Raw genomic sequence first — 16085 nt, 5'->3', positions numbered from 1 at the left:
ACTGGGGGTCATAGTGACCTTTGATCTGGAGTGATTGTGATCATCCTTTCTGTGAAGCCATCTCTAATTCCCTAGTTACTTCCTCTGTGGCCTCCCTCAGATTGAGCACTTACCTCATATTATGATGGCCTGTCTGTGTCCCTCCCTCTGATCAGATTGTGACATCCAAGGCAGGAACTTTGCCTAGTTGATCCTTGAGTATTCCTGGACTTTTGCACATGCCTGGAGCATGGAGTAAGTAGCTGCTCAATAATTATTTGTTGAATAAATGAATGAATGGGATTTGAGGTGACAGCTGCCCATTGTGCTCTGAGATAACGTGACCCCTCTTCTTTGCAGTCTGGGTTGACCATGAACAGGGTCAGAGCTCTGATGATTGTGTTGAAGTGCCTGTCATCTGAGGGGTCTGTGCATCAGTGATTGTGACCTGTTGACACTGATCTGTGATAAGGACCAGCAGGGATAGTGACTGTTAACTAGTAACCTTGCATGATTGTGATCTGAAGCGCTTGTAAACAAGTCAGCGTTGATGCCTTCCACCACTGCTGTCAGGTGACTGTGATCCTCGATCACAGCCATTTGGCTTCAGATGACCCCAGCCAGTATCAGGCCTTGACCGTTGCCCTGAATATGTCTGTAAGGTGCAGAGATTGTTGATCTCAGCTAATAGCTGAGGTTATTGATCTGCATATTAGCTAAGGTAACACATCTGTTGGCCCGGGCTTAGTCTCGAATGGCGCTAATATAATATGTGTAGTACTTCTAGATTTCCGAATTTGTTTAATAAAATATCCTCCCAGGGCCTACAAATGACACAGCCCTACTCGGCCCCATGCAAACAAGGGCTAGAGACCAGGACTGTCAGGTCAATGCTCAGTAAGCGATACCTGAAATTTAACGCATCGTTCGGGCCGCTAGGCTGCCGCCACGGCCACAACACCGCCAGGGCCACGATCACGACCACTCCCACATGCCGCTCTTCATCTGGACCCCCGCCCGGCCCCTCCCCTACCACCCCTCGCCCCTCGCCCCTACCGCCCCTACCGCCCCTACCGCCCCTACCGCCCCTACCGCCCCTACCGCCCCTGGTGCGCCTGCGCGGCGGCGGGGCGGTGCTTTGCCCTTTGTTGTGGGCCCCGGTTTCCCAGGACACCGCGCGGCGCTGGGGTGGGGCTATGCAGATAAGGCACTCGGGGGCGGGGCGGTTGCGGCGGCGTCGGCGGCGGCCGGGGAGGGTCAGTTGGAGGCAGGCGCTCGCTGAGGCAGGAGGAGGGCTCTGGGCCCGCTGCCTGACAGGGACTTAGCCCGCAGAGCTCGGCCCCGCGCGCGCGCGCGACCCCACACCCGCCCACTCATCCACCTACCCACTCCCTGCGCCGCCTCTTCCCACCCTGAGCAGAGCCGCCGAGGATGATAAACACCCAGGACAGGTAACGGCCCGGTTTAGGCTCCCCGCCCCCATCCTCCCTCCTCTGCTCCAGAGGGCCTCCTCCCCATCCCCCAGCCGGTTCTCGCCCCTCCTACGGGGCCCCATGCGGCCCTCACTGGGTCCCTTCCCTACTTCAGCCACCCCAGTCCGAGCCGCAGCCCCGCAACTGGGCCTCCCTCCGTCCTTTAGCGCCCCTTCCTCCAGCCTGGCCCATCCCCCTCGTCCGAGCGTGCAGCCCGGTGAAGCCCCCAAAGACCGGGACCCAGTCTTCCAATCCAGTCCCCAGTTCCTTTCAGCCCCGTCGAACGGTGGCCCCTTCCAGAAACTGTTTCGCTCTCATCCAGATTCCCCAAATTGTTTCCCGTCTTCCCCGAATCTTTCTTCCTGCTCGTTTAAGTCACTTAAATTTCTTCCCTTTGAATCCCTTCCCTAATTTAAACTGCACCTTCCAACCAGACGCTTCTTTTATCACTGCCTCCCCCACGCCGCCCCAGGTCAGACTCCGTCCTTCAGTTCTCAACTGGACCCATTACCCCCACCTGTCACCTTCGCCCCCCCTCCCCAGTCAGGCTTAATAGTCTTTACCGTGACGCTCAGTGCTCCCCTTGGTCCCTCACTCCAGCTTCATCTTTTCCCTCCAGTCCCCCCCGGCACCCCTTTCCCAATTAGGCCCCATTTTCCCGGTCTGCCAACATCATCCTTTTTATTTCTCACTTTGGGCTTGATTCCTGTCCTCCGTGATGTTCCCCCCAGCGCTCTTCTAAACATTCCTACCCCTTTAAACACTTTCTCTCATCTATACTCCACTCCTCCCATCTTAACCCCATCTCTAGACTATTAGATCACAGAGTTCAGCCCACTCTGCTTCTGTTGAAGACCTACCCTTTTTCCCTGCACCTCCAGTGCTTTCAAATTAGTCCCCATACTCGGCTTACCGGGCCTTTCCAAGTGTCCTTCCTCAAAACCTGACCCCAGCTTTCCCCCATTAATTGGAGAGAAAAGCTGCACATCTTTCTGAAACTGAGCACCAGTAGCTTTCTAAACTTGCTTCATATATATTTCCCTGCTGCCTAAACTAGGCAGAATTCATTATTCAATTTTCCTCTCTCCATCTCTCCTCTTTTTCTCTGAGGCAGTCCTTGTCATGCATCTTTCCCTCCAACATATCCCATATTTCTGCCCCAAACTCTTCTGTGAAACTGTTTCCTAATTTCCCCACAATTTTTAACCCCAGCTGCTGCTTATATATCAGAATGGCCTTTATTTACAATTTGGCTTCTAATTCTCTTCCTCGTTGTTTCCCAAGACTTGTTGCTGCTCCCTCCAAAATGAGCCTGAAGCTCATTAGTTCCCCACACCAGACCCTTTGTCTCCAGATTTGGCCTTATGGCCTCTGCGTCTCACTTGGGCCACATTGTTTTGCAAGCAGATCCATTCCCTGAAAATCCTCCTTAAATTGTGCCGTGGCCTATCCAAAACTGGGTTTTGGTTCCTCTTACAAACATAGCCTTCCTTCCTCATTGCTTTTCTTCACACAGAGCTCTAAGTACCACTCAAGGTTCCTCTCAAACTTGGGCTCCCTTCTCACAAAAATGGTTTCTAACTTGCCATTTCCCATTCCTTTAACAGCACCATTCTTAAATATTCCAGCTGGGTTTTCAGCTTTTCTTGTATCTCAGCTTTTTTTGTTTCTCAACCCTAGGTACACATGTGAAAAATCAATCACCTGGGCACCCCCCTCAAAGATCTGGTGTAATTAGCCTAGGGTAGGGCCGGTTATTAGTATACATTTTCGAAGCTCTCTCTAATGGGCAACCAGGGTTGAGAAACACTGCCTCCCCTCCCTTCCTGCCAGAAGACCCTTCCCATCATATTCCTTTAGTGGGTATCAGCCCTTTTTCTGCGGAAAAGGGTGTTGTCTTAGTCTTTCTCTCCCAGGAACGATCCAGAAATACCCAAAATACCTGCAACAGCCTCTTCAGTTCTCCTACCTCAAGTAACTCTGTTCTCAGCCATTAACCATTTTCTTCCCTATTTCTTAGACTCTTATCTAGCTCCCACACCTGTTTCTTCCTTACAAGCAGAAAGAAAATTCACTCCTCATTTCCTGGTTTGTTATAGTCCTGTTTGACCCGTTAACCCTACCTCCCAAGCCCTCTTTACCTGCAGTCGTATTCTGCTGCTCTCTTTTCCTTTTCCAAGACTCTCCATGTGCATCCCCCTTTGCAGTCCCCTCTTATTTCATCTTCTCTAAACCAGTCCCTCTGGAGCTGAGGAGGTGGAGGTGGCTAGATACTTGGATGGTACTGGATGCAAAAGGTGTTACTTGTGGTAAAGAAGGCTGTGTGTGCTGAGGATAGAGTGCAGGTATGAGGGGGCATGATGAAGTGCAGGGGTGGAGGGAAGCAGGGGAACCTACAGGAAATCCCAGGGCATTGTGAGAAGGATTTTACTTTTCTAGTCTTATGTTTTTGTCTCTGCAGTGGGGTTTGGAAAGTGGTGTGGTCTCAGCAGGCCTTCTCTGGAGTCCTCCAGACTGAACTGGTCTAGGTGCCAAGTCCTTTTCAGGCCGAGCCCTGAGAGTTGAGCACTTAGGACCAACACGTAAGGGTCTTTTCACCGACTGTGAGTGTGAGAGACCTGAATTCTGGTTCTGGCCTTGCCAGTGTGCTTACATGTGAAAAAGAGAGAGTTGGGTTCACTTAACTATGAAGATTCCTTCCAGAGTCCTAAGTGGCAAAACAGGCTTGCTTGTCTCCAGAGCCCTTGCTTTTTTTTTTTTTTCTTTCTGCTTAGTGTGTTGGTAATTTGAGGGGCTTGGCTGTATGAAAGGCAGGTGAAGGGAGGAGCCAGCTGACCTGCCAGGGCCTGGGCAGGAGCAAGGCCTGGGATCAGGCTCCTCCACTTTGGCCTGGGGGTGGGGTGGGGTGTGCAGGGTGTCTGGTTTCTTTGAGTTATGGCAATCTTGTTTCCATAGCATGTTTCCGAGCCTCCTCTGGCCTGCACCTAACTTTCTAAAAGGAATCCTGGTAGGGCCCTAACTAAGGATTTCGATTAAGAGCCGGATGTTCTTCCCAGTCAGTGTTCTTGATGTTTTGTATCCACGGAGGGGTGAGCTGGCTGGGAGTTTAGGGCCCATTCGGTGGGGGATGGGCTTTCCAGCTTCCCTGGCTCCAGTGAAATACTCAAGAGGTGGAAGCTTGGTTTCCTGGAAGAAATAGTTGCAGAGGAGCCTGCAGTATGTTTTGAAAACAAGGGTCTTCCTTTCCAGTTCTGTTCTGATTAGTACTTGGAAAATGTCAAAATTACTAATGGTGGGGGAGGGAAGAAGACACAGTACCAGAACTTTTATTATGGTTTTTGATCAACAGGTTTAAATCCAAGTAAATCAAGCTTCATGACTTTCCTCTTCTTGGATTTGTAGGGTCAGGAAGATAGTCTCTGTCTAGGGCCTGCTTAGTACCTTGTGACAGTACAGTATGTGGAGAAGAGCTTGCTCTGGCTTGATATCCTTAATTATATAATTAGTCTGTGTCTGATGGGCTTTGAGGAGAAGCATTTGGTTCCACAGGTGGTTTTCCTGGGCGGGGGGCAGCCAGGGTACAATGGCACATCATAGCTACTCTGAGCATCTTCACTGAATGGTTCCCTGGGTAATGGAATTTCTGTCTCTCCCCCTAAGAATTTGGTTTTGGTTATTCCTTACTTACTGGCACTGTGGCTTGTGGTTGTGGAGTGGTAGGGAGAACAGATTTTCCTTTGATGTGCCTTCAAGGTCATACCATAGAGAGAGACACTCCTAGCATAGTCAGGAATCCCCCCAAATTGGAGGTATGCTTCAGAAAGCTGTGTGGACTAATAATAGTTATTCCTCACTGGCAGGAAATCCAAATTTAGCCCCAGAGCAGCTCAGAAATATAAAAAAAGGGGACTGAGGAGTGGGGTAGAGGGATGTTATGTATGTATATTTCTAGAAAAAAAAAAGAGTAATTCATCCCTTTTTTGAATGGGATACACAACAATACACAGTGTTGATTCAAGTTGGTGCCACGATTCGGAAGGCTGTGAAGCCTAATTGAAATCTATAGACCAGAAACGGCCAAGTAGGTGAGCAAGAATTTTGTTACTTGAAGTGAACAAAACAAGGTAGTTTCTGGTTAGCAGCAGCATAGTAAAATGCTTTGTATAAGATAAGCCTTAAGAAAATTTTCTAGGTCTTTGATATTGTATAAACAATGAAGTAATTCTGTCCTGGGAAGAGAGGCTGGAACTGGGTGATGAGCTTACTATACAAACTAGATTGAGGTACTCGAAATGAAAAATTAAGGTCCTATTTATTTTATTTTATTTTTTAATTTATTTATTTATGTCTGTGTTGGGTCCTTGTCGCTGCATGCGGGCTCTCTCCAGTTGCAGCGAGCGAGGGCCACTCCTCACCGCGGTGCATGGGCCTCTCATTGCGGTGGCCTCTCCCGTTGCGGAGCGCAGACTCCAGGCACGTGGGCCTCAGCGGTTGTGGCTCGTGGGCTCTAGAGCGCAGGCTCAGTAGTTGTGACACACGGGCATAGCTGCCCTGCGGCATGTGGGATCCTCCCAGACCAGGGATTGAACCCATGTCCCCTGCATTGGCAGGCAGACTTTCAACCACTGCGCCACCAGGGAAGTCCCAAGGTCCTATTTTAAAGCATGATCACCTAGGTATCTACCCATCTCTGATAGCATATGTGATTGTGCCTACCTTTGGCTGAAGATCTACCAATATCAGCTGTGTAACAAGATAAGCAAATCTCAGAGGCACAGATATTCTATCTAGCTGCCACCATAGTGTGTTTCTTGTGGAAAATCAACCAAGACCCGATTTTGCTTTCAGTCTATGATTCAGAGTGGTGATGTCATTTTATAATTTTATAATCATAATTTTATAATCGTGCTTAGCAAGTAGACACCCTTTGGCACACCAAACAGCCCTAGTGAAATGACTTATGCCTGGCATCTGACCAAGGCCCCCTTCTCATATGGAAGGGGAATTGGCAGCTGGAGATCAGCCTGTATGCTCACACTAGACTGAAGGTGGCCATTCACCTCCCACCTTTCTTCCTATTTCTTTTTAGCTAATTGCAGTGGCAGCCCTGGATTGGTCCCTCTTTGCTGCGTAGGGATTAGTCATCAGAGACCTTCCTAGTCTCAGAGTAAAAGCAGCCCGTGTGAGGGAAGTCAGGGCACCCTACAGAGTGTTCTGTGAGGGAGGGCTGAGACAGGAATGGGTCAGAAGAGGTTGAAAGAGGGGAATGAATATAGAATGCTTGGGAATGTGGTTTTTACGTCTTTTCACTTGATACCACAAGGTAGGTAATACTAAGGCCGTCTGATCCTCCTCTAACAGGTAATGGAAACCAGAGAGAAAGGGTGTAGACTTGAACAATAAGCTCAGGCCACTTATTCAAGTGAAACATGATCAAAAGTATATCAAGGAGAATATGAATTCAAGTATTTGCTGAATGGAGCTGAATGGAAGTTAGCCACAGAATTACTTTTATATTAAATCTCTGTTCTGTGTAGCAGGCTGTACTCTGCTTTGAGCAAACTAAATATAAAAATCAAAACTGACATAAAGTCAACTGGAAGTGATTCTTTAACAGGAGATCTTTTATTTTCTCAAGAGATTTTAGGTTACCTCCTTTAAATAGTAAGCACCTAGAGATTTAAAAATGGGATTTGAATTATAAAAATATGATTTACCAGCAACGTTCCCCAGGAATACATCTGTGGCATACGCTGCCTGTCTGTAGCCAGCATATGAAATTATAACCTGCTAAGGACATTTCAGACATCAGTTTCAAAGAACACTTTAAATTAGAGGCAGCAGGATGTGATAAGTTGGTAGCATTCATATGTATCCTGAGGAGTGTTTCCAAGGGCATGTCTGATAGCAACTGAGGAAATAAAAGGCACTGACACATCGGCTCTAATCTCCCATCTATCTTCCGAATTGACTTGGATACCTGACACCCTCATTTCCAGCATGGTACTTTTTTTCTTCTTCTCCAGAAGCAAAGACCAGCCCAGCTGGATGTTTGAGTTCAGTCTGATACATTTGATTCTCCTTAATCAGCCTGATCTTTTCAGCCTCCAGACTGAGCTTCTTAAATCATCCTTTGGTGGTAGAGATTAAACCATGCCTGCCCCCCAGTGGAGTGAACAGGATATGAGGGAGGAATGGAAGGCGCTGGGCACTGGAGCCAGTAGAAACATGACTGAACTGAATATGAAACCTAACCTGACTTGGATCTTGTGACAGGGAGACTTGTGTTTAAAAGCCACTTCCTCTTGTGCTTAAGTTCCTCCAGGATTCACTATTCCTATTGAGGTTGGTGGCATATTTTGCCACAATACCATTTCGAACACTAAAGCTGATACGAGAAGGCCGTTGCTGGGCAATTTTATGCCCCTGAATTACTTTCACCACCACATATGTACCCATATCCCTTCCCTTTTCATGTCAGAAATGACAGCCAGGTTTTTTTGAAAGAGAGCAATTTGCCATTCGCACAGCAAGTAACTAAAAACAGATTTATTATGATGGATGATTAAAGTAACTATTGATTGTGATCTACTGTCTACTAAGCTTATCCCAAACACCAGCTGTTTCTCTTGGGGAACTGGAACTGGATGCCAGGTTGGGGACCTGAAACACCCTTCCACCCCCCACTGTCTCACACACATGCACACATACACACACTTGCTTTCTGTGCAGACTTTGTGGGGGAGGAAAGAGTTTCCAGGATCCTTGTGTGAGTGGGGAAGTAAATAATTTGTTACCGTGGGATAGACTGCTTGCATTTTTATTTGAAGGAGGAGTGAGATCATGACATCAGAAATATCACGATCTCGATCTCATAGATTAGTGCTGGATGCAGGGCAGGCCCTAGGGATTATTTCTAGGAAGACAAAGGGGATTCTGGATCAAAAAAAAAAACCACCCCACCTCATTCTGATCTTTTCAGTGGGTTGGCCCCATTGCTTCTGCTATTTGCAAGTGAAAATTAGTTCAGAATCAAGATGGTGGTTGGAATGCAGGTCAGGATTTGAATGTAGCTCTCCCATTTAGAGACCATTGAGGAGTAATTTCTTTGGAAGTGAGTTAGCACCAGAATTTTAGAACTGCTAGGGCCTTGATGATCTGGTTGTTTTGTGAACCCCTGCAATTCTCCTGGTATACAAGGCTACATCTCAATCTATCTACCCCAGAGGTTTGCCCAGTCCTTGGGTAGCTCCACTGACTGACCAATACAAGCAAGGCAGCTTTCTCCAGCAGCTCAGCCTTCCTGGTGCTCCTGCAGCAACCTCAACAGAGGCCTGAAGGTGGTCACTAGGGAATGGGAAGGGAACCGTCCCATGTGGGGTGTGTGTGGGTGCCTTTACTTGGGGAAACTCCCACTTTCGTTTTCCTTTTTTTCTGGCCTGGACAGTCTTGTTATTCTGTCCCTTAGCACGCTGGAAGGGGGGATTTTTTAAAATTTAAAAATTTTTATTTTTGGCTGTTGGGTCTTCTTTGCTGCACGTGGGCTTTCTCTAGTTGCGGTGAGCAGGGGCTACTCTTCATTGCGGTGCGCGGTCTTCTCATTGCGGTGGCTTCTCTTGTTGCGGAGCATGGGCTGTAGGCGCGCAGGCTTCAGTGGTTGTGGCTCACGGGCTCTAGAGCGCAGGCTCAGTAGTTGTGGTGCACAGGCTTAGATGCTCCGTGGCATGTGGGATCTTCCCGGACCAGGGCTCGAACCCGTGTCCCCTGCATTGGCAGGCAGATTCTTATCCACTGCGCCACCAGGAAAGCCCTTCTTCTTCTTCTTCTTTTTTTTTTTTTTTAATTTTTATTGGAGTATGGTTGTTTTACAATGTTGTGTTAACCTCCAGTGCACAACAAAATGAATCAGCCATACACATATCCCCTCCCTTTTGGGCTTCCCTCCCATTTAGGTTACCAGAGTGCATTAGGTAGAGTTCCCTGTGCTACACAGTACGTTCCCATCAGTTGTCTATTATATACATAGTATCAATAATGTGTATGTGTCAATCCCAGTCTCCCAGTTCCTCCCACCCCACCCCTTGGAAGGGGTTAACAGCTCATTGTCCCCAGCAGAAAGTAAGTCCTGTTCTTAAGAACAGTCTGTAGTACAGTCCTCTCTCATGCTCCTTCTGCTCTAGCTGTCGGTGAGGCCGAGTAGGGGAGATGGGATGCCCTGAGGCTTTCCAGAGGAGGCCCAAGGCAGGGCACATGGTTAATCCCCAGGTGCTGGTGCTTCTCCGGGCCCACTGACACTGCCTGGAAATTCCATCTCCCAGTGAAATTTCCAAGTGTGATTTCAGGCCCCTGGTTGAAGTCCTTCAGAGAACGGAGGAGCTGAGCTATAGCAGTGATGAGTTTGGACTTCCTGTCTCAGGTGGAATGCTCGTGTAGGTCTCTTAGTATGGAGGGTCTCAGTGGGCTGCGCCTCTGGTTACTGTACCATTGCTATGTTAGGTGTGAGTTTAGTTCTGTTGCTCTGAGCGTAAGCGAAGAATCCAAATCTGGCACGCCATGCCATGTAAAGCAAAGGACAGTGTGCAGAATGGTGCCTCTCAACATTTTACAAAGGGTTTTCAGGGAAAAAAGGTCTTGATTTATAGCATTCGCTGTTTTCTGTGGTTTAAATATTCCCCCTATGGCTGATTCAAGCTAACCAACATGCCATCACTAAACGCAACTATAGCTGGGAAGAGATGTGCACAATTGGGTGAGCTGGCCCCAGCACCCCACTGCAGCGCCCTCCCATATATGTTACCCACTGCGTTCCAGCTGCCCTGAGGCTGGTGTGCTGGGGCCAGGCCTTGCTGCTGAGTCATGGTGTTAAATGCACAGTTTTCCTCTTTCCTTGCTTCACTTGCTTTTCGCCTGTGGAGTGAGCTACATCTCAGCCTAAAGAGCCAGTAAATTGGATTCAAAGAAGGAGTGGAGTAGATTTGGAGCCCTGTTCGGTCCACCTGAAAATCCTGGTGGCCAGTAAGGGGACACACCTGAAGGTGACAGGGAGCTCCTTTAGGAGCCTTTCACCCTCTGTGATCCATCTGATAATTGGCTTCGTTACTCAGGTCCTGGCATGTATACCTCCTCCTAGCAACCACCATGCCAGCAATATATACGTGTTGAGTGTCCATTCTAATCACATCAGTATTACCTGGACTCCCATGCCCAGGTCAGATTCCAGCAAAGAAGGGCAACCCTGTGTTTGGTGGCACACCAGGGACTAAGATGCCATCATAATACTCTGTACTATAGTGCACCTCCTCTCCAGGAGCCAAATCCCTGGATTTGATTCAGTTCTTGACCCTAGAGGGATTTGGGTAAGTGATTTCTTGTTTACTTCCATTGTTCAGATCCAGGAGGCCATCACTGGAAAAGTGGCCTTGGGAGTTCCTCAGGGACTCGTATCCAGCCCACGTGTGACTTCCTGAGGCCCATATGCCTCTCCAGCCTGAAGTGATTGTGTAGGCTTTGTGATTCTGCCACAGAGGTTGTTGAGACATTGTTAGCGTAAGGAAAGGGGCTGGTGGGGGTCTGGGCCTCTCGGCCTACTAGGCAAGCCAGCATCTGGTTCTTTCCAAGGTCTGCCGGTACCACAGAGATTTGTTTGATGTTTGACAGGGGCTCCTTTGGTCAGACATATCCCCTTGACCCTGAGCCCTTCTGGGGCTCTCTGTGCCTCTGTAGGACGGTGGGTTCCTGCCCTTTAAGAGAGGAGTCGTTCTGAGAGCTGTAGCTGGAAGGACTGGGGCAGTTGTTGAGGGAGAGCCAGGGCAGGGGTGGGGCAGGACGCTGAGTTAAATCTTCAAGACTTTGTGTTTACTGTCTCACTTTCTCTCTTGCAGTAGTATTTTGCCTTTGAGTAACTGTCGCCAGCTCCAGTGCTGCAGGCACATTGTTCCGGGGCCTCTGTGGTGCTCCTGATGCCCCTCACCCACTGTCGAAGATCCCCGGTGGGCGAGGGGGCGGCAGGGATCCTTCTCTCTCAGCTCTACTGTATAAGGTAAGGACTGCGGGGTGGAAGGCTCGGAGCAGCGCCTTCTCAGACACTGCTGAGCATCTGCTGAAGGGTGGCGATCACTCTCCTTAGTCTTCTGAGTCTTAGGCCAGGCCAGTAGCGGGACTGGGGAGGGCTTTTTCAACTGAGGCTGCTATGAGGCTTTTGGGGAGTACCAGGAGGATATCAGCACCAAGCAAACACCCTGCCATCTTCTCAGCTTAGGTCAGCACTTTAGTGCTGGTTCTGGGCCCTGAGTGGGAGGTGGAAGAAAAAGGGGGGAGGGGGAACAGTGAGTGGAAGAACGCAAGAGCTCTTGCCTCGTGCTGCTCCTCAGTTTTTTCTTGAGGAATACCAAGGGCCAGGAGGAGTTTTCCCATTGTCCTCGACTCCCGGGCATTCTGACTTCTGTCCCTTACCAGTCTGGGGGGCATAGGGCAGTGGCGGGGTGGGTGGTAAGGAGAGGGCGCCTTGCATCTCAGTCATCCATCACCCTGGCAGCATAGGGCACAGCCCAGGAGCTATAGAGAACCCTGGGAGTCTGTCCCAAGAGTGATCTGGGCTGGGGCAGCTAGCCCTTTGCTGCCTTTTAATCTCCTGTGAGGCCAGAAGTGGTTTAGCTTCTCTCTAAGACTGGCATTGAAGGGTGGCAGGGCAGCTGAGTCCTGGTCTCTTGAGACTGTGGCAGGGGAGACAACATAGACTCTGCAGCCACCTGGAAGCCAGCTTGGGTTGACCTGTGCTCCAGCTGAGCCCTCATGAACATCCTCATTTGTTTCTAATGTTTCTCTTTCAGAGAAGGAAAGGAAAGAACATGGTGTTGGTCCCCCAGTATCTAAAAGCATGGGCTTTTAGTCAGGGAGACCTGATTTGAATCTCAACTCTGCCATTTACTCACTGTGGCGCCTTGGGTCAGTTGCTTAATTGTTCTGGGCCCCCAGTATCTTACGTTTAAAGTGGGGATACTGATGCCTACCTCAGGTGCTTGTTGTGGTGATTGAAAAATGGGAAAATACTTTGTACAGGACTGGGCATCTGGTGGATTCTTGGTAAATATTCCCTTCCCATCATGCTGGCTTTTAGCCGACACCAACTGGTCTCCGTGCCCGATGGCTCCATTTAGCCAGCACGGCGCTCTACATTTTCAGTGTGCCCTCTATTCCATGCTACCCTGAGGTTGGCCCAAGAGGACTCCTTACACCACTTAGGTTAGGGAGCCTCTGATGTGGCCAGAAGTAGTAGTGACCTGGTCCTCTGACCTGATCTCCTCCCAGGACGAGAAGCTCACTGTGACACAGGACCTCCCTGTGAACGATGGAAAACCTCACATCGTCCACTTCCGGTATGAGGTCACCGAGGTGAAGGTCTCTTCCTGGGATGCAGTCCTGTCCAGCCAGAGCCTGTTTGTAGAAATCCCAGATGGATTATTAGCTGATGGGAGCAAAGAAGGGTAAGGAGCAAGTGCTGGGGAAGGGCAGGAAGCCTGCTCCAGAGAAGGGCGTATGCTTACTAGAGACAACAGAGGGCCAGCCTTCTCCCCTAGCTCTCGGCTGCCCAAGCAGATACCATTTTGTAACAGGTTAGTTTCAGCCAGTAAAACAGGCCTGTTATAATGAAAGCAGATCATTATCGCATTAACCAAATTCCTGTCATTTAATCACCCCAGTGGACATCAAATTCCCCTTGAGCCATCGTATAATGGTGCAGTTCAAAGGCCAGGAGCTCAGAGATACAGTGGGATTTCATTGGACTGGGCACGGCCCTCCAAGCACCCAGCTGTGGAAGAAACAGTCCTGAGAATGGAGTTCTCTTGAGTGGCTCCAGCCTCTTGAGCAAATCCTTTTAGGAAGTGTTAGGGCCCAAAGTCCCTCTCAGCAGCAGGTGGTCACCATTAAACTTGGCAACTTTGGAGGACCTCTGAGAAAACTGGGTTCTCTTCCTAGGTCCCATACTTTCTTGTGAACTGCATTAGTTAAGTTGGTTAGTGTTAATTTCAGATGAAGAAACTTTATTCCAGGAAGAGAGAATTCAGTGACATTTTTCTTAGGGATTGTGGTTTATTTTTTTCTGAACTCAGGGCTCCTGAGGTCTTGAAATAGGAACCTTCTTCCTGAAGCTTCCCTATTTACAGTGCTGGCTGTAAGCCTCAGGAAAGCCGTGGGTGGGGTGTAGAGGGGTGAGGCCGAAGTCTAGAGGGGGCACTGGGCCTGAGTTGTTTTCCTTGCTTCTTGCAGATTGTTAGCACTGCTAGAGTTTGCTGAAGAGAAGATGAAAGTGAACTACGTCTTCATCTGCTTCAGGAAGGGCCGGGAAGACAGAGGTGAGGGGGCAGAGCAGCTGGAGACCTACTGCCCGGCTGGGGAGGGGAAAGGGGGCTCTCAGTGAGGTGGGGCTCCTGAGCTTGACATACAAACCCTGGGAGATCTTGGGATTGGGAGTGTCCAAAGTTAGGAAAGGCCTAGTGTTTATTTATTCCATCTTTGTTCTGGGTTTTCCCTTGATTTGAGCCTACCCTTGTTGTTTCTTACCAGAATCCTTTTTTACACTCTTTTCTGCAGCTCCACTCCTGAAGACCTTCAGCTTCTTGGGCTTTGAGATTGTGCGTCCAGGCCATCCCTGTGTCCCCTCTCGACCAGATGTGATGTTCATGGTTTACCCCCTGGACCAGAACTTGTCCGATGAGGACTAATGGTCATAGAGGATGCTTTGCCCAAGAGCCACAGTGGGGGAAGAGGGGAAGTTAGGCAGCCCTGGGACAGAGGCGGGGGCTTCTTGCTGTGTAGGGAAGGACGCTGAGGGGCTCAGGGTGAGGGTTGCCTGTTGTGTTCTCAGAGTTGACTCATTGAAATTGTTTTCCATAAAGAACGGTATAAACATATTATTCACATGTAATCACCAATAGTAAATGAAGATGTTTATGAACTGGCATTAGAAGCTCTTTAAACTGCGCTGTGTGATGTGCTCTATCTAGCCTAGGGGAGGACATTGCCTAGAGGGGGAGGGACTGTCTGGGTCCAGGGGCAAGGCCTGGAGAGCTGGTGGACAGCACTGTCAGGCTGAGGTTCCCCTGCTGTTGGGCTTTCCTTTTTGGTTTTTAAGACTTGTGTATTTTCTTTCCTTGCTTCCTGTCACCCTGGGGACTACGGAGTATAGGCTTTTCAGCCCCTGGGCAGTGTCCTTCAGTTGTTTTTTGACACTCCACCTGGGCTTCTGTGTATTTTTGTCTGGCCTGGAGAAAGCAGGTCTGACCCCTCCTTTACAGCTTTGTGTTATTCTGGCATTTAGTTAAGCTGGCTTAATCTGTTTCATGTTATCAGTGCATTTAAAATAGGGACACTGAAGTTCACTCCCACCACCAGGGCTTTTTTTGGGGTGCCTGGGCCTTAAAAAACACTAGCCAAATTCCAATTCTCAGATTACGGCCAGGAGTTCTCGCTCTTGGCCGCAGGCCCAAGGTATGTCCTTCCTAGGGTCACAGACAGCAGAGGGGAAGAGGAAGAGCAGCTCAGGGCCTGGGGGCTGTGGGAGAATCTGCTCCGAGGGACTGGAGGCCTCTGCCTGGCTAAGTCTAGTGCTAACTGCACCCCTCTCTGACAGGTTCTGAGCAGTGCCTGAGACCCTGCTCCCCAGGGCTTGGCAGTGGCACTAAGGGTGTAGAAGCGGCCTCTGCCCTTTTCTGTTTTCACTGAACAGCTTGTTCTAAGGGGGGAGGAAGGGGGAGAGGTCTAGACTGGGTGAGGGGGTGGGGGTGTCAGGGAGGCAAGTGTGTCGTGTTACTGTGTCAATAAACTGATTTAAAGTTGTGGTTGGTCTGTCCTTTATTCCTGTACCAGGGCCAGCTTCCTCTACTGCTGTCTTTTGAGTCTAGAGCCCAACCCAGCAGGGGTGTGATACGTGCTTCTCAGGAAGAAAGCAGCAGTGCATCAGGACAGATGAACGGCTGAGGTCTCTGGGGCCACGTTACAACACAAAACTCGGGGTTGCTAGGAGTCTGGGACAGAACGCTGGAGCCCCCTAGAGACAGGTATGTACACAGAGCTTTGTCCAGAATAGAGGCTATACATACCAGGATCCAAGCCCTTTAGTTTTTGTGTAGAAGGCTGGGTCCTGAAACTGGGTTTTGGCTTTCACATGGAGCTGCCTGACATTCCCATTCCTGGGGGTGTCTGAAGGAAGCAGAACACACCTTCCCTAGGAAGATAGTTTTCTCCTTTGGGAGCCCAGTGCCCTAAGGCATGGTTGCCTTTACCCTGTACCACCAGCCTGATGGATAAGCTCTCAGTGGCATTGGAGGGGGCTAGAATCCTCTTCACCTATGTTCTTTCTTTAAATTTCTCGCCAGTATTTTTTTTCCTTTTGCTTTTTTGTTTTCCCAAATGAAGTGCTGGGCATGTTTTTCCACCTCCTACAGCTTTAGAACTGTTTACTTACTTTTGAGCTGTGGCTGTCTTTACATCCTCTGAGTCTTTGGCCCATTTTCACATTGTTCTGTGTGGAGCTTACCTGTGTTTTCATCCTGGACAAGTCATTAACCTTGGACTCTACCTAATACTCATGAAAAGGAGGTAAGCACCTCTGCCCGACACGGTATTAGTAGAAAG

At 49.2% G+C, this 16085-nt stretch overlaps 1 protein-coding gene across 1 annotated transcript; it reads left to right on the top strand.

The window, feature by feature from the left end:
- Positions 1 to 970: 970 nt before the first annotated feature.
- OAZ2 (ornithine decarboxylase antizyme 2) lies at positions 971 to 15189 on the top strand (the record flags this gene model as incomplete). Its single annotated transcript, XM_079699080.1, is given in 9 exon segments — positions 971 to 1235; positions 1312 to 1430; positions 1482 to 1668; positions 11175 to 11178; positions 11333 to 11408; positions 11410 to 11490; positions 12759 to 12934; positions 13719 to 13804; positions 14043 to 15189. Coding segments are annotated over 9 exon segments (1125 nt in total). The 3' UTR covers positions 14174 to 15189.
- Between the last annotated feature and the right edge of the window lie 896 nt (positions 15190 to 16085).

Source organism: Hyperoodon ampullatus, assembly GCF_949752795.1.
Source record: "Hyperoodon ampullatus genome assembly, chromosome: 3".
In the NCBI taxonomy this organism is placed as follows: Eukaryota; Metazoa; Chordata; class Mammalia; order Artiodactyla; family Ziphiidae; genus Hyperoodon; species Hyperoodon ampullatus.
The sequence above is the reverse complement of the archived record's forward strand: the minus strand, read 5'-3'. Positions and strand labels throughout refer to the sequence as shown.